The 19188-nt window shown below is 39.5% G+C and overlaps 1 protein-coding gene across 1 annotated transcript in view; it reads right to left on the bottom strand.

Annotated features, from left to right (window-relative positions):
• The window catches only part of ptprt (protein tyrosine phosphatase receptor type T), a 928020-nt gene that overhangs the window by 166746 nt on the left and 742086 nt on the right, over positions 1-19188 (bottom strand). Inside the window, exon 17 of the mRNA XM_048608556.1 lies at positions 8833-8951. Within this exon, the coding sequence (XP_048464513.1) occupies positions 8833-8951 (119 nt within the window). The remainder of the gene's footprint in view (positions 1-8832; positions 8952-19188) is intronic.

Genomic DNA, 19188 nt, shown 5'->3' with positions numbered 1-19188 from the left:
TATATTTCCTATTTCAGAAAATATTTCAACTACATTTCATTAGGAGCTAAGACTAATAACATTATGCAAGAATGTAGACACAATGGAGCTGATTCTAACATAGCCAAATTGACATTAGTTAACCATGTAACAATCTTAAAATGCTTGAATCATTGCCCCTTTAATATCATGCACTGACTGTCAGCATCTTTAAACGGGCCTGATGATTGCTGCCTGAAGCCGTGACCTGCATCAGGCTGTATATCTTTAAAATCTGTAAGCTAATGTCTTATACAGTAGACTCCTTTTTAGGACAAAACAAAGTGCACTATATCTTGCACATGTTCCAGCCCAGTTTAAACCATACAAGAAAATCTCCCAAAACTGTTAACAAGAATGAGGAGGAATATTCCTCTAGAACTCTCAGAAATATTCTCTGTTGCTAGCACTCCAGGTTTCTCTAACGTTCACTCTTATGAACCTCCATCACCTAACCAGGGGCATAACTCATTGGTGGATGGAGGTTCAATTATTTGACTCCTGAAATGTAATGGATCACTTAAAAGAAGTCCAGGCAAAAAAGTGCATCAGCCTTCTGATCCCCTGCAGGTTTGCCAATTGCATTAAAACAGTGTAGATTGTAAGTTGTTAATACTGATATCAGCACACGTTCCCTTCCCTTGTTGTGAATATTGATGTTAACAGACGTTCCCTTTCCTGTTAAAGAAACTACTGTAAAATTAATTCTCCACAAAATCAAAAGAAATGTATATGTTATGTAATGAATTAAATGTCCATCCATGAACATCATATGTTGTTTAAAGACTTCCATTTCAATATCTAACTTCATTTTTGTTGCCAGTTGATTCATGGATACCACATGTGAATATATAAAATGACTTTATGCGACTGGCAGTTAAAACTAAGTCCAATTTAGGTTGACAGCAAAGATTTTAAATGCAACACAAAGGTCTTAGGACAATGTGTAATGGTGTCAAAGAGTAGGCAGTCTGAAGTACCCATTGTGACAGTGCCCTAGAGTGGCATATATTTAGTCAGAAGTATTTATACTGCAGAGTAACAGGCTTTGAATCAGTTTGCCTTGTGGTCCAAATTTTAAAAGTGCATTCTAAAATCACAACATTTTTATCTTGCTTACTTCTTGAAGATGTAATAGAAAAATCATGCAATAATATCATTGAATAATTATGGAAGAATCCCTCTTTAAAAATAATGACCACATTCTGATAACCAAAATTACATTCTTTCACATCCCTCCAAATATTTGATGTTGATCTAAATTCAGAGCTTAATTGTCATGAAGGATCCTATTTAAAAATTTCCATACAAAGAGAATTGAAAACAGATTACTAAATCTTGTGCTACAGCTCCTTTCTTTATTCAGTTATTCTATGTTTTAACACTAAAATGCCACAAATCAATTAGCAAAGTATATTAGCACAGAAATTTCAGATGTTGACATTAGTGGATGAACACATCCATTGGAAATTCATTTCTCTGTTACTTCGACAGCATCATAAACTTGTTTAAAAGTAAATACATTAAAATAGCAAAATTAAGATAGCATGATTTTGTAGCAATATATCAAACATTTGTCTGTTAAGTATTGGCAATGGTGAGTTGCAGACTTCATTTCAGAAAAAAAGACAATTGTTAGCTGTGTACTGTCTCCATGGGAAATCGGTAAGCAAATTGATGGTACCGATTCATGGTGACTGGCAAAGACCAATATATTTAGATTAGAAATTCTAACCATTTGGAACCATTAACAAAAAATAGGCAGAGCATTCACTATTTATGGGTTCAAAGAACATGGTTCTTTACAAAGGAATCTGATTTTATGATTACTATTTTGCCAGGATTAGGTACCTATTTACACAAATACATTCTCAGTGCAGTATTTTCCTTGCCACTGTTATTCTTTTGATTTCTTTCACTTGGATTTATTGACTCATGCTGAGAGCTGTATGATTCCATGGATGGCAGTCACCTCTTTTTGCTTCATTCTAATAGAAAACTTAACTGAGCATTTATAATGTGTAAGACAGTGAATGCTGGCTGGCAAGTTAACTGCAATGGATATTTCAGTCACACCCATTTTTGTCTCCAAACATATTTCTAGAAGTATTGTTTTGATAGAGACATGAGGCAGATATCTGGCTACTTGAATACATGTGACATAAAAATCTAAATCTAAATAGATCTGAAACAAAACAGAAAGTGCAAGAGAAACTCAGCAGGTCTAGCAGCATTTGTGGGAAGAAAACAGAGTTAATGTTTCAAGTTTGGTGACTCTTCTTCAGAAACATTAACTCGGTTTTCTCCCACCGATGCTGCCAGGCCTGCTGAGTTTCGCCAGCAATTTCTGTTTTTGTGTTTGAAGTCTACTGTTGCTGTGGAAGAAATAGGGGCTGTGGCTTAGAATCTGAATAAACCTGGGTCTTTTTAGTTGTATATGGTTCAATTTTGCAATTGGCTGTAATGCTGGCAACCAAACTATTTTGGATCAGTCACATTTTTTTTCATTTTGTAAAGACCGTACCTTTTCTGTTTTTTCTGCACGTTTGATTGTGGACTGAAATGAGAAACATATTTTTAAAAAAAGCAAGGACGTGGTGGAGATTGCTGAACTTTTTAAGTACAAGCCACCACCAGCAATTGCAAGTGCTTTTATATCGTTGTTCATCTAAACAGTGCAGACAGATTACTGCAGATGGATTGGCTCCAAGGAGATGTAAACGGACTGAGATTTGGCTGGCAACAAGTAACCGATTGATCTGCAGAGTGGTGACCAGTTGTTGATGATGAAGGCTTTCTGCCTGCCAACAACTATGTGATTGGGTCCTGGGTAGCTGAACAGCTTGTGGATCTGAACAATATAGCCAGAATCCTTTAGACCGCTGGAAGAGGACATGGTGTCCTTTTTATTGCAATAATAGAAAAATCTAATGCCTGAAGAAACAGCTAAAATATGTGAAGTTAAAACTCCTGCTGAGAAGGAGGGGCTTCAACCTTTATATTAAAGGTGTCAAGCTGGTGTTAAGCTCCCGAACGCATTGGCATTGAATGGACATTTTCTGGCAGAAGTGCCAATGTGCTGATCATTTTATGTTCATACTCACCCATATTCTTCCGTAAATTTCCTCACCAGTTGCTATAAGCTTTAACTAACGGGTCAGGGACATTTTAGGTTGTGAACCAGTCACTCTGTATCTCCTGCAATCAAGCAAATGCACCTGGAGGAGTAAGATCAAAAAGCAGCAGGCCAAAAATGTTATCTAACTAACTTGTATGGACAGGGACCATTGAACTGCTTTTCCAGTTTTTGCCTGCACTCATCGCACCACTGTTTCTTTTTCATGTCTGTATGAGAAAGGATGTACTGGCACTGCAGGGGGTGCAAAGGAGGTTCACTAGGTTGATTCCGGAGTTGAGGGGGTTGGCTTATGAGGAGACACTGAGTAGATTGGGATTATATTCATTGGAATTCAGAAGATTGAGGGGGGATCTTATAGAAACATATAAAATTATGAAGGGAATAGATAAGATAGAAGTAGAGAGGATGTTTCCACTGGCAGGTGAAGCTAGGACAAGAGGGCATAGCCTCAAGATTAGAGGGAGCAGGTTTAGGACTGAACTGAGAAGGAATTTCTTCACCCAGAGGGTTGTTAATCTATGGAATTCCTTGCCCAGTGAAGTAGTTGACACTACTTCGTAAATGTTTTTAAAAAAAAGGTAGATTTTTTTTGAACAATAAAGGAATTAAAGGATATGGTGAGAACACGGGTAAGTGGATCTGAGTCCACGAAAAGATCAGCCATGATCTTATTGAATGGCGGAGCAGGCTTGAAGGGCCAGATGGCCTACTCCTGCTCCTAGCTCTTACGTTCTTATGAGCTCTGGTGGATGTTTATAAGGGGGTTCAGAATTAGTAGAGTTATATGTCAATACTGTTGCTTACCCATAGCTCGAATAAATTCATTTTTAATAAATAGTAATTCTTGTTAAATACAGAAATCTGGTCCATACTTTCTGTTATCCTGAGTCTCAGAAAGGAAAAGTAAATTGGGGAATTTAGTGCACTTTTATAAAATCTTTAACTTTTGTATCATCTCCAAGAATAGAGGGGCTTGATTTCTGTCATGCTATCCTACTGAGATGTGACAATTCACTTATGGAATGTGTCACTGGCTGGGTCAAGGTTTATTGCCCAACTTTAATTGTCCTTCAGAAGGCGGTGGTGAGCTGCGTTCTTGAACTGCTGGAGTTCATTTGGTGCAGGTACACCTATAGTGCTATTAGAAAGGAAGTTCCAGGATTTTGACACAGTGACAGTGAAGGAATAGCAATATTTGTCCAAGTCAGGATGGTAGGTGGCTTGAGGGAAACATGCAGGTATTCCCACGTATCTGCTACCATTTCCTTGTAGATGGTAGTGGCCACGGGTTGGAAGGTACAGTCTAAGGAGCCTTGATGAATTTCCATAGTGCATCTTGTAGATGGTACCCACTGTTGCTACTGAGCTTCAGTAGTGGAGGGACTCAGTGCTTGTGGATGTGGTGCCAATCCAGCCAGCTGCTTTGTCCTGAATGGCAACAAGCTTCTTGGGTAATATTGGAGCTGCACCCATCCAGGCAAGTGGGGAGTATTTCATCAAACTCCTGACTTATACCTTGAAGATGGTGGACAGGCTTTGGGGAGTCAGGAGGTGAGTTACTTGCTGCAGGATTCTCAGCTTCTGACCTGCTCTTGTAGTTGCTATTTATATGAATAATCCAAATCAGTTTCTGGTCAATGGTAACCCCAGAGTATGAATAGTGGATGATTCAACAATGTTAATGCCTTTGAATGTCAAGGGTGATGATTGGATTTTTTCTTGTTAGACACAGTTATTTCCTGGCACTTATACAGTTTGAATGTTAGTTGCCACTTGTCAGCCTGATCCTGGATACTGTCCAGGATATTGTCTATTTGGTCATGGACTGTATCAGTATTTAAAGAGTCACAAAATGTGCAGAATATTGGGCAATCAGCTAGAAACAGGTTTCTGATTGGTTTGTGGAATTGTGACCAGTTGTGGATGGCAACGTCCATCATAGAATCCAGACAGTGCAGAAAGAGGCCATTCAGCCCATTGAGTCTGCACCAACTGCCTGAAGAGCTTCCCACTGCATCTCCACAACCCCTGAATGGGTTTTGTTTTAATGATGGTTAACCCAACTACCCTGCACATCCCTGGATAACATGGGCAATTTTTTTAGCATGGCCAATCCACCTAACTCGCACATCTTTGGACTGCGGGAGAAAGCTGGAACACCCAGGAAACCCACACAGACAAAGTGAGAATGTGCAAACTCCACACAGACAGTTGTCCAATGGTGGCATCAAACTAGTGACCCTAGCACTTAAAGGCAGCAGTGCTGAGCACTGCGCCACTGTTTAATTGTCCACCACGGCCAGAAATGGCAGGACTGCAGAGTTTAAATCTGATCCAGTGGTTGTGGCATCATTTAGCTCTGTCTATTCACTTTATCTGGATTTATCCAGTTTTTTCCTTAAATTCATTTTTTGCTGTTCATCACAACCATTCCCTGTAGTAGTAAGTGCTATTTTCTCCTGTGAGAAAGAAATTTCTCCTGAATTTCCTATTGGATTTATTTGTGATTACCTTATATTTCTGGTGCCAAGTTCTAATGCTTGTGAAAGTGGAGACATTGTTTTTCTGTGTCAACCAATTAAACCCTGTCGTAATCAGTAGAGTCGTAGAATTTTACAGTCATACTGTTCCGAAACAGGCCCCTTGGCCCAACTTGTCCATGCTGACCTGGTTTCATAAACTGAACAAGGCCCATTTGCCTGCATTTTGCCTATATCCCTCTAAACGTTGTAACTGTACCCGCCTCCACCACTTCCTCTGGCAGCTTTTTCCATTTATGCACCAGCCTCTGTGTGAAAATGTTCAGCCTGATAATTTCTGATTGGCTCCTGGGTTGCTGAACAGCTTGTGTTTGGTAGCTATATTGGCTGAAGCCTTTGGACTGCTGTACGGGCAGAGGGTGCGTTTCTCTCTCCAGTAAAATTACTGAAGATTGAAGAATGTCAATTTATTTTCTCGCACCAGTTGATGAAAGCTAAGCGAAAAAACCAAAGAACTGCGGATGCTAGAAATCAGAAACAAAATCAAAAACTGCTCGAAAATCTCAACAGGCCTGGCAGCATCTGTAGAGAGAAATCAGAGATAACATTTTAAGTCTAGTGACTCTTCTTCAGAACAGTTGCTGAAGGCTGAGACAACAAGGTGCAGGGCTGGATGAACACAGCAGGCCAAGTAGCATCATAGGAGCAGAAAGGCTGACGTTTCGGGCCTAGACCCTTCATCAGAAAAGGGGGAGGGGAAGGGGGTTCTGAAATAAATAGGGAGAGAGTGGGAGGTGGATAGAAGATGGATAGAGGAGAGGATAGGTGGAGAGGAAACAAACAGGTCGAAGAGGCGGGGATGGGGCCAGTAAAGGTGAGTGTAGGTGGGGAGTTAGGGAGGGGATAGGTCAGTCCAGGGAGGATGGACAGGTCAAGGGGGCGGGATGAGGTTAGTCGGTAGGAGATGGGGGTGTGGCTTGAGGTGGGAGGAGGGGATAGGTGGGAGGAAGAACAGGTTAGGGAGGCGGGGACGAGCTGGACTGGTTTTCGGATGCGGTAGGGGGAGGGGAGATTTTGAAGCTTGTGAAATCCACATTGATACCATTGGGCTGCAGGGTTCCCAAGTGGAATATGAGTTGCTGTTCCTGCAACCTTCGGGTGGCATCGTTGTGGCACTGGAGGAGGCCCAGGATGGACATGTCATCTGAGGAATGGGAGGGGGAGTTGAAATGGTTCGCGACTGGGAGGTGCAATTGTTTATTGCGAACCGAGCGTAGGTGTTCTGCAAAGCGGTCCCCGAGCCTCCGCTTGGTTTCCCCGATGTAGAGGGAGCCACACCGGGTACAGCGGATGCAGTATACCACATTGGCAGATGTGCAGGTGAACATCTGCTTGATGTGGAAAGTCTTCTTGGGGCCTGGGATAGGAGTGAGGGAGGAGGTATGGGGACAGGTGTAGCACTTCCTGCGGTTGCAGGGAAAAGTGCCGGGTGTGGTGGGGCTGGAGGGGAGTGTGGAGCGGACAAGGGAGTCATGGAGAGAGTGGTCCCTCCGGAAAGCAGATAAGGGTGGGGAGGGAAAGATGTCTTTGGTGGTGGGGTCGGATTGCAGATGGCGGAAGTGTCGGAGGATGCTGAAGGCTGTTGCTTTTAACCAATAAGTCAGAGACTGCATAATGTGTTAACCAGTCACTCTGTGCCTCCTGTAAAGAAGTGAGAGAATGTAAAGGAAAAGATCAGAGAATTAAAGGTACACCCCACTAAATTTTGAGGTTGATGCTATTGAACTGTTTCCCCAGTTCTTTTTTTCGTCCATTCTTAACACCAATGTTTTTGTCTGTCTCTGTCTGTGTATGCATGTAGGGAATAGAGTTGTAACGAGTTGAGTTATATGTCGACACTTCATTCTTGTTTGCCTGTGATTAGAATCTATTTGTAATAAATATTGTTTCTTAATTACTGAAACTGTTCCATGTTTTTTGTTAACCTGGGTCTAGCTGGCAGGTAAACTGGGGACTTTGTATACTTCAACAGCATTTTTTTTTGTTTTTGTACTGACTCCAGGGATGGTAGGACTTAATTTCCCAGTGAGGCCTGATACTGAGGGAACTTAAGATGGATGCTACAGGATGTTTCCTCTAGTGGGAGGGACTACAAACAGGGGCACTGTTTGAAAATAAGGGGTTTCCCACTTAGAATGGAAATGAAGACAACTTTTTTCATTTTCAGAGGGTGATGAGTCTTTGGAACTCTTACCCAGAAATCAGAGAGACAGGACTGCGGAATGTTTTTAAGGCAGCAGTATATAGATTCTTGCCCAACAAGGGAGTCAGCATTTATCACAGGTAGATCAGAATGTGAAGTTGCAGCCACAATCAACTAAGCCCCAAACTTACTGAATGCCTGAATGGCCTGCTCATGTTTTTAAACGTTTTGCTTGTACAATCTCCAATGTCCTTTAGAATGTGGCAGAATAACATAGTAGGCTGTCTTTATTTTACAGATATATTTATTAATCAGTGAGATTTGCTGATATGATACACTGCTGCTTGTAGTCATCTTTAAGCTTAGATATATCTATCAGAAAGTACAAAATAATAAGATAATCATAAAAGCTGAGCTAAACTTGAATGTCATCTTATAAGGGCGTTCTTATTCGTTCTGACCCACCAGGCTATGAAATGCCCTCTAGAAAATAACCAAACCCCAAGCAATTTTAAGTAACAGTTTTAATTTCAAAGTCACAAATCCAATACATGTTTGAACAAATTCCGCAAGATGTTTTTATTTGAATTGAATACCTTGATGCTCCTGCGGAGATACAGTTGAGATAAAATAAATAATATCTGTAATATCTATATCAAAATATACGTCAAACTGTTTTTAATCCCTTCAGTGCCATGGCAGCAGAAGAAGCTAATATTGTGCTTTATCCTGGAGAAAAAATGCATGCTTTTCACCATATCTTAGATGTCAATTTAAAATAAACTGATGAGAAATTAATTTGGTGTATAGGATTGTGACATTTTTAAAGAAAAATAGGCATATTTAGGTTATTTCACTCAGTCCATGAAGCAAAAAACTGAGTCAAATTCACATAGAGTTGATAGTCTAACCTCAAAATCTTCCCAAGTTCTTTTTATCACTGACTGATGAAAATTCAATCCCTCAGAACTGATGCTCATGTTAGGACTTACATGCTTCATCTCTTGGAGCTGATCTGTGTTTATTACAACTCTTGTCTGTTGTTGTTACCACAGGTTCCATCTCTCGCTGGGTGCTGTTCTGTGTTTCCTTCTGCTTCTTTGCTAGTTTCCTTTTATGTTTTCAGAAAGATGAAGACAGTTTAGTACTTTGAATTTAACTTTATCAAACAACCATCTTATCGAACAATATTTAGTGATGAAAGGGATGTCAGCACACGAAGAAAGAAAATCTCAGTGCATTGACAAGCATCCTTTAAATCTGAAACTGCAGCTACCGTTTTTTGTTTAAAGACATCAGAATTAATATGTAAAACTGACATTCCGATGTTGACTATTCTATTATAAACCATCCAAGTGTTGGCTCTGAACTCATGTTCAAAAAGCATGAATAGCTAAATTTCTATAAATAGACTTCACGTTATTTTTTTCTATTTTTCACAGAAATGTGCAATTAAAAAATTCTTTGCTTCCAAAAGGGACACCAGAAAATCACATTCTTCTGGATTATGTTTGTAAGTTGTCCATCTGTATACAGACGTCATGCATTAATAACATAGTTGTTTGAAACTGTGATGTAGTTTAAATGGGAAAAATTAAATTGCCCTTTCTAGCCCTTTAGAAATGCATAGATTTTATTCAGGCACGGTAATTTTTTTTTAAGACAGGGGAATACAATTGCATTCTTCAGCCACTTTTCTGCACCATTTTAACGTGGAAATGCTGTCACTTCACTACAGCACCGCAGCTGTTTCCATTCTGTCTTCTGCTCCCATACATGTGCACCATTTGTGGTTATCAGTAAAAAGCACAGTAAACCAACAGCCATTACATTGGTAAAGTATTATTAAATCATTCAGCAGTTCTCATGCAAATGTATACCTTGGTAACCTTATCTTTGAGAAAACTTGAGGAAGATTTTTAACTTGACTGATCAGACAATAATGTGTTAACCTCCCTTTGAACTGTTGATTCATTGAAACAAAAGGGTTCTATAAAAGACTAGCAAAGCTCTCTGCCATATTGCTGCCAGGTTGTAGAGACAACATTTCTTTGTGCTTTAATTTTAAAAGAAACTCTTTAATCTGCTCTCCGGTTGTCTTCCATTATTTCTCTTGAAAGTACAAACACACACAGTGTGACACAGGCAGCAGTAGCCCATGGATTAAACTAAAATGACTCTTCCTGTACAGTATAAATGTGCACGTTCAATTATTTAACATTGATCCACTTGGGGAGACTGACTTTCTGGCTGTAAAAAAAAATGAAAGGGAAAAGAAATATGCTTGGAGGGCAATGCTGTGGCCATTTGAATAAAAATATGGTAGTAAGATCAAAAAATGCCAGACGCAGCAGTCAAGAATATATCATGTAGATAATATTCAAGAGCAACTAGTTCTGATTTTCATGCTACCGCCAAAGCAAACACTTACTTCTTTTAATATTGATCATTTTATGACACACATTGATCTTAATATGACTGAAAATTTTGTGAGTTTACAATTATGCCAATATGAAGTGACACTTGCCTTGTGATCAAAAACTTCACATATTGACCAACATATTCCTCCCTTTGTTCCTATATTAGCTATATTTCTATATATTGTTAATCATTTGAACCAAAGATTTTCATTTATTTAATCTGACTTGTGTATGAATGTCTAAATGCACATTCAGATGTATGTAGCCGTTATATAAAAATTAGTTTAAAAAATTAATTGCATTCATGGAGCAACTTTTATGACTTCAGGATCTCTCAAAACAATTTGCAGCAATGGAGCACTTTCAAACATACTGTGTAGTTTGGGGTATTAGGGTACGCTTCTTTTACACATAGCAGTGAGAACTCCAGCTAGCACAAATTATGGCCATTGGTGAATTTTAAGTTTGCTTTTAAAAACTAGGGATATGAGGTAACTAACTTGTTTCAACTTATGTTCCAGGCTTCTCTTGATGCACCTTAATACTTACTTGACTTACTGATCATAACCTTGTTCTATTTCACACGTTTCTATATAATTGCTTAAATCCAAAGTGTTTCCATGTGAAACTGGCTTCACACCTAAGTACATTGTAGTAATCCATGTTCACAGTAGATTGTATTTTCAGTTCAGATAGTCAATACCAATAAGTTTTTCTGAGTGGCTACAATTGCTTCTATATGTATCATTTTGTCAAACTGCACAATTTAGTGATTATTGCGAATGTAATTAGGTACTTACAATGCCCTCAAAATGATTCTTGAGGACATAGCACGGGTTCTGAGGAGCTTTTCAAGTCACCTTACTAAGAGACTGATGCTCACTTATCATCTCACTCAAGATCTCACGATACTGATCCCATTTTCCAGCTCTTGACCCGTAGCCCTGAAGGCTATAACTACACAAGTGAACATCTAAACTCTGCTTAAATGTTTCAAGAGCTTCTAACTCAATCAGCCCTTCAGGCAGTGGGTTACAGACTCCCACTGCCCTTTGGGTGAAAACTTTCTCCTCAATTCTCCTCTTAGCTTTCTATCTCTTACTTTAAATGTATGACCCCTGGTTATTAACCCCAGTACCAATGGACCAAGTACCTTCCTATACACCTCACCAATCTCATATACCTCTGACAAATCTCCTCTCAATCTTTGCTGCTCCTTGGAAAACAACATCAGCTGATCCAAACTTTCTTAGTGACCCTCCAATCAAGCAGCATGTTGGTATGTCTCCTCCTTCCGTCTCTGGATGGAATTCCCCAGTTTTCATTTCAAGTGTTTATAACAGAAAGTTTCATAGCACTCAGTCCAGCATTGCTCAGAGCAACCTTTCTCTCACAATCTTTTGCTCTTCATCTCATCAGTTATGTGACTAGGCTGTGTGTTTATATGATACCCTACTTCAGAAGTATTGTTTGGGGGCCTGTAAATTACTCCTATCATGGGGTTCCTTCTCTTGCTTTTTATTTCCACCCTGACTGATTCAACGTTTTGGTCCATAGTGTCAATATCATTTTTTAATACAGCTTTGATGTCATCTTTAACCAATAAAGCAACTCCATTTCATGCTCCTTCTTGTCTATCCTTTCGGAACACTAAGTACTCTTGGACATTTAGCTCCCAGTCCTGATCTTCCTGTAACCATGTTTCAGTAATACCCACCAGCTCATTAACTTTTTCTGAATATTGCGTGCATTTAGGTGCAAGGTTTTTCAATAAGTTATATTGCTTTGTCTTTCTCTTTTAATATTTTCATCTGCGCTATGCTTTCCACGCTCTTCATCTTTGTTTTATTATTCCTGACAACACTGAGACTCACCTCTATCAGTTAATCCAACTTTCAACTCCCATTTTGATTTTTTATGATTACTTCCCTCACGCTGCCTGTTTATTCTCTTAACCTCTACCTTCTGCTTACTTTCTGACCTGTTGCTTTGGTTCCCACCCTCCTGCCTAATTTGTTTAAATCCACTCGAGTTGTGCTAGCACACCTCCCCACCAGGATGTTGAGGCCACTCCAGTTAAGATGCAATCCATCTTTTTTGTACAGGTCCCACCTGCCTTAGAAGAGATCCCAATGATCCAAAAACCTGAAACCTTCCCCCCGCAACCAACACTTTAGCCACGTGTTAAGTTGTACTATCTCCCTATTCGTTATCTCCCTACCATATGGCACGGGGAGTAATCCTGAGATGACAACCGTGGAAGTCCTACTTTTCAAATTATGGCCTCACTCCCTGAATTCTCCACGTAGAATCTCTCTTCCAGTTTATGTCATTGGTACAAATGTGTGCCATGACCTCTGGCTGTTCACCAGACCCCGTCGGTATGTCCTGAGCATGCTTGGAGATATTCTTGACTCTGGCACCAGGGAGGAAACACACTATCCTGGAGTCTCATTTGCTGCCATAGAAACAACTATCTGTGCCTCTAACTATTCAGCCCCCAACTCCCACTGCTTGATTGGACTTTGACCCACCCTGATGTACAACAGAGCTATGGCTGTACACACTTCCTGCAAATGAAACCATCCAGGACAGTTGAACTCTCCTAGAGTTGCCACATGTCACAGGTAGATGCTCCTGGCAGTGACAATTCTTCAAATTCTTACTTAAAGAGTTAAGTACAAATATCTTGGCTTTCACTGCAGCGTATTTCTGAAGTAGTGCTGGTTTCTGAAGTATTGTCTTTTGAGTGAGATGTTAAACTGAAACCCTGACTGTCCCGAGCTTGAAAAAAAATGCTCACACTTTGAATAGGTATCTATTGAAAAAAGAACTGACGTTTTCCCAGCCATCATCAGTTCTGAGGAAGGGTCACTGGACCCAAAACATTAACTCTGATTTTTTCTTCACAGATGCTGCCAGACCTGCTGAGCTTTTCCAGCAACTTCTGTTTTTATTCCTGATTTACAACATCTGCAGTTCTTTCAGTTTTTATCTGTTATTTTCTGTGTCCTGGTCATATCAACCATGGAACCACGATTATTAAACCAGGCTATTTGAAGTTATCATATTGCCATTTGTGGAAGTAGGCTTTGTGTAAATTGTCTGGGGTGTTTCCTATATTACGCTAGTGACTATACTCAAAAAGTGCTTCATTATTTGAAAATCTCTAAGTGTAAATCTTTCTTCCTTTTTCCGAAGTTGTCAGGCATAATCATTAGCTTCCAAAGGCAGACTTAATTGGTAGTGATGATCTGCACATTCAGTTCTGCCATCAGGTGTGTTCCGGCAATGCAAATTGGCTGTAACGTGACTGACAAATAGGGAAATGCTATTTCTAAAACACAAACTTGTGTTGGCTATAACGTGATTCCATCAGTGCGTGGAGAAGTACGCGCTGACATCATACAATTGTTTCATGGGCTTTTCTGTGAATATGTACAATGTTAGTGCCGAAAGAGTTTCCACGCCGGCATCACATGATCAGTTTGCGGGCTTTGCTGTGAAGTGCCTTCTGTGGGAGGTACAGTATAACCTCCTCCCCCATCAAATCATCTTGACACTTTTTCAAGGTAAAGTGTTAAATTTACTTTTATTATTAGTTATGAATTAAACATTTATTCAAATTGTGTGATCCTTTGTGTTAGGCTTTTGAGTGATTTTTGAGCGATTTTGAGTGATATTCTTTCGGTAGCCTGACCCCGACCCCACTTTTCCCATGGGCCCCATTATTTCTATAGCGTGATTTTCTATAACGCGATGTTGCACAGGAACACATCCATCACGTTATAACAGAACCGACTGTATTTTCAAAAGAGAATCATTGACTGTATTTTGCGAAAAGCTCTCAAACAGCTCCAAAACTTCTGAAGTTAAGCATAGATATTTACAATTCATGTCTTGTCTACATTCTTTCATAAAAATCAGTCTCACATTAGCGGTTTCACAATTAACAGTTATATTCATTGTTAGTAAAGAGCTGCAAATTGGTTGTGTCAATCTCCTGCTGACTTAGTTCCTTATTTTTCAACAATTCTCAGAGATAAAGTAATTGCAGGCTCGTCCCATCAATAATCGGATTCTCAATTTTCTTCTTTCGTTCTTTCCTGATCACTACATGCACATCTACTTGAACCTCAGCCTCAGCCTTCTTATGCATAGGATATGGAACTTCCTTACATTTCTCTTATGAAAATTAATACAAAAAATTAATTAAATGAATCAGACATTGCTTGGTCTTCCATGCCTATATGCCCTTAAAATGTTTCACAAGTAACTAGTTTTTTAACCTCACTAAACTTTTCCAGTAAAACAGCATTAGTCACAAACTGCACATAATCCCTCTCGTAAATTCTCCTTGTGTTTTGATGATGTGTCGTATGGCCACATTGCATGTAATGAAGGTCAAGACAAGTGTATGGCCTGTTCAAATTAACATATTTTATTTTATAAGTTTTAATGAGATCATTTAGACAGCTACTTTTACACGCGTCAAAATATTTTGAAATTCTAGGAAACACGGCAGAAACTTCATTTAATGAAGGTCAGTATGTGATTAGGTTAAGAGCAGCTTTTTCACTGCATCTAATACATTACCATTTAACCAACTGTTTACTTTCAGAATGAACTGACATCTTCTTTATCTCAAATTCAACACTGTAAGTTGAATAGTATGTTTTTTTGGCTCAATGCAAGTGACATCGAGTTTTTTAGATGATTTCCTGTCATGAGGCTCATTAAAATTTCCCGCTTTATCTTATCAAATGTGCTTCATTAACTACCTACTCCACCCTGATGGTGCCTCTCACGTCCGACTCCAGCCCCTTCTTACCATGCCTGTACATCTCCCTGACCACATTAGCCCTAGTCCCTGAAGCTGCTGGACTGACTGGACTGCACAGGCATGGACCCTCTGACTGAGAACACACTGACCAGATGCCTGCCCATGGCCAATCCCTGGGCTAGAATGGGAGGTTGACTTACTGTGCTGGAAGCCCCCGACTGCGTGGGGCCTCCATGGACTTTGATGAGGACTACACCCTGAAGACTCTGAGTCATGGCAGTTTGCTTGCTGTACACAGTGTGTTGGCCATGTAAGTCTAGGTGTGAAACTGATATAGCACACTGCCATACAGCAAGATATGTGTCCCCTTGACTCTGCTAATTGGCATGGCAAGGCAATGCAAGATGTGGATTGTACAGGTATAAGGGTAGTCAGTATATGAGTGAGCTTTAAGAGAACAAGTGGGCAGTCCTGAGATGCAGCCTAGTCCAATCTGAGAGCTGGGTGCCTGTCCCTGCGTACACTGGACTCCTGCCACAGCCTTTCAATGCCAGTTTCTGATGCAGCCTACAATGCAAATCTCTACATCCTGAGTGGCATACAAGAGTATCAGAGAGGTTACAATGGTGAAACATGCTTGTGAGGAAGTGACAAATGCAGGATACCAATGTCCATAGACAAGGGGTGCATGTAGCTGGTTCCCCATGGATTGTGTCCTGAGATGGTGTATGGTCCCAAGCAACATGGAAGTCCTTTGGAGCAAGTGGTGAGCTGAAATCACCAGGTACCCCCTCTGATTTCCATGTTCTGTATTCTTGACCTCCATCTTGTTGGGCATGTTTGAGGTGAGTTGAACCGTCAATAAAGCAATGTAACAAGCTTTAATTCCCTTTCATTACCAACTTGGCACTGCCGAGCCAGAAACACACCACTCCACTTGTCCAAAGTATAATAATGGTGCACAACGCTTCTGATGTCAAGATAAGCCTCCTGGACTTCTCATCTGATTCTTGCCATGGCTTGTAGGTCCATGTAGATTTTCTACTTTGACAGAGGGTTGCTTTGATTGATCAATTTTTCCAGGACAACTTAATTTCAGTGTTTTGATATAACTCCCATAAAGAACTTGGCCTTGAGAGGAGGGGTGAAATATTTTGGCAACTATGGATAACCTGCATGAAACACTTTTCCTGAAGTCTCTTCGTGTTCAAGTCAATTAAAATGATGCAGCATTTTAAAGGTCAAGCTGTACCCAGATTCCACAGGAGAGGTTCCTGATACTGAATTCCTGCTTGTGGCATGGGGGAGAAGGCATTTCAACCTAAGGCACATACCAAGTGCAGGCGGGTGTGACTGGGGCTGAATTCAACTTCTATACCCCCAATTTCACACAGCTAACTGCATAATGCCTTGAGAATTCTAACGACTTGATGAAAACATACAAAATTAAGGAGTTACTTACAATTTTTAAAAAATGATTTGAATTACAATGTGCAGCATTTTGTTTCAACTTACATTTTTTTAAGTGCTTTAACTGGGGACTATCATTGTACAGTAGTATCTCTGAATGCACCTACCTCTTATGTATGCTATCACTTGAAAGTCTCATCTGAAATATCAGTTCCAACACCTATTGTCAATCCATCATGCTCTGTTTGTTGACATGTGGATTGCATACATTCTGCAAACAATATAATTCTAAGCTTTCAGCTTCTGAACCTCCCCGAGATGGAAGCTATTCAAAGCCTGGTGATTCTCGCAATGAGTTGGAAATGGAGAATGGGAGGAGTGGAGGTTGGAGTCACAATTGGGGATGTGTTAGTGACATTTTCCCCTCAACATTTTCTTGCTGCTCCATCTTGTGTTGCAGGAAAACACCCAACCTTTTGCAAACAACCTCATGTTCTCTCATGAAAGAAGGGAACTGAGCTTCTCTGTTACTCACTTCGCTGAAAGAAAGATAGCAAGAATGGGCAGATGGATGGACCCACAATCAGGAGACTGTGTTGGACGAAACATTGAGGATGACTGTCAAAGGGGATTACAGGAGATAATCTGGGGAGGGAGCCTTGTTGTAGGGTAACAAGAAGCATTTTCTTCCTGGTGGCCATTTTGTGAACAATCTCGCTATACATTGTTTGTGAGACCAGTTAAGGTGTAGTACTAATGGATAGATCAAGGGTCACAGGATTTTTTAATATGCTGGACAGAACTGATGAAAGCCACCTCATCCACCTTCCCCCCTCCCCCAACTGATTCTGCTGAGAAAATTTATATTATACTGCATATATGCACCATCAGTGTGTTTATAAAAGGACGCTCATAATTCAATAAAATTCTTTTTTTGAATTGTGGCAAAATCCACAAATAATAGTTCTGCTGGTTCTTGAAAAAATGTTGCCATTAATTGCAGACATAGTAATGGGAAGCTGCAAGATATCAATGGTGGTAGAGGAATCTGAATTAAAAAGGGATCTTAGCTTTGTATCTACTGAGCAGGAAATAAAGAATGGCTGACCATGGCAACATGAATGTGAACATTTTTGAAAAAAGGACTTTTCTTTTGGTTTAGTCTCTAAGATTTTTATTTTTAAGCAAACTTTCAATGTGCTTTTCAAATAGCAAAACAAAAATGAATTGAAATGATAAATTGTAATGAAAACTTAAAGCTTTATATTATCCAGTATTCACAGGGGAAAGTGTAGTGTGAAAAGAAATTAATTCCTTCAGATTATATTCCTTTGCCTGCTGTTTTAATGGATATTTTGATAAAATGGTAGGCTCAGGAAGTTTTGTAACTATTTTAGTGTTCATGATATTAATTCTACAGTTTGAGTTCACATTCATTCCTGTTTTCATAATAATTTATTTAATACAGTGACTATTGATATTTTCCACCTGTTACAGAAGATCCCAATGGTCAGATGCTTAATAATTCAGAGCTAATTACATAAACATGTATTATGAGATGGATAAATTACCTTTAATTATATTCCATTGAATATTTGAAGTCTGTAACTCAGCAATTATCCCAAACTTTACAGTTTCAGTGTGAAAAAGTAATTATGCAAAAAGATGCAAAGGGATTGGAAGACAACATAATAAATTGTTCGAAACATATGGTCCAGAGCTTCCATGAAATTTTGGAACAAACTAAATATGTTGTGCCCCTTTCTTTGCAGGGAAATGTGTGTATAACTAATTTAGACTGGCTTTATGTAAGACCATGCAAATCTTCTTGTTTATTTGAACAGTTCTCAAAATGCACTCTCTGAAACCTGTCAGTCATTCTGTTACATGGTTTCCATCTCCTGTTGCAAAAATGTCACTTGTGAAAGCTTTTTGCATCTATGTTATTTTTAAGCTGAGGTGTAATATCACTCCAGGACAGATGCAATAAAGCCTCAAGTCTGTCGCTATTGGCATAAGTGAAATTTAGTAATAGTTTTTGGTTAGTTTTTTTCTTACTCAGGCCCGAACTCAACTAATGTGTTTATATACTATTAAACTGATTACACCTGAAAACTTTCAGATGCCTGCTATCTAAACCCAACCTCTATGGATTCAAGAGGACTACTCAACTGCAATGGCCTTTCCAAAGCGCTGGTCCACATGATGTTGGAAAAAGGGTAACAGTTGGAATGGGATCCATATGTGACACAGAATGGAGAAACTTGCCATTAATTCTACTGAGGTCATGGTAGCTACTGTGTTTCAGGCAGGTTTTTAATGTCCTATTGTAAGTAATACAGTTCAATGGGAAAGTTTGCTGTAAGTTCCTTTTAACAAGGACAGAGCAGAACAGCAAGAATTTTCAGTGCAATCCAGCAAATCTTGTGCCATCATCTCATGTGGATTGAACCGTACAATGTTAGGTTGTCTTACCTTTTACAAAAAGCCTTTTATAATTAATATTGCAAATGTTCAGGCTGTTCATTCACACAGCTGACATTTTAACTAACTCTGTTATCTGCTCAAGCTTGGAGAGGTGTTGATCTAGGAAAGGGATTAGAAAACATTTGGAGTGTAAACAAATCGCACTTTGTGTTTGGTGACAGACCATTTGCTTTCATAATGCAGAATCCATTCCATTACTTTTAAAAGATTTCACGCCATGTTTTGAGACAGATGCAGTCGGGCAATTG

The sequence above is a fragment of the Rhincodon typus genome, chromosome 19 (assembly GCF_021869965.1).
Source record: "Rhincodon typus isolate 14 chromosome 19, sRhiTyp1.1, whole genome shotgun sequence".
NCBI classification, from domain to species: Eukaryota; Metazoa; Chordata; class Chondrichthyes; order Orectolobiformes; family Rhincodontidae; genus Rhincodon; species Rhincodon typus.
Note: the sequence above shows the minus strand (reverse complement) of the source record. Positions and strands in the feature narration are given on the sequence as shown.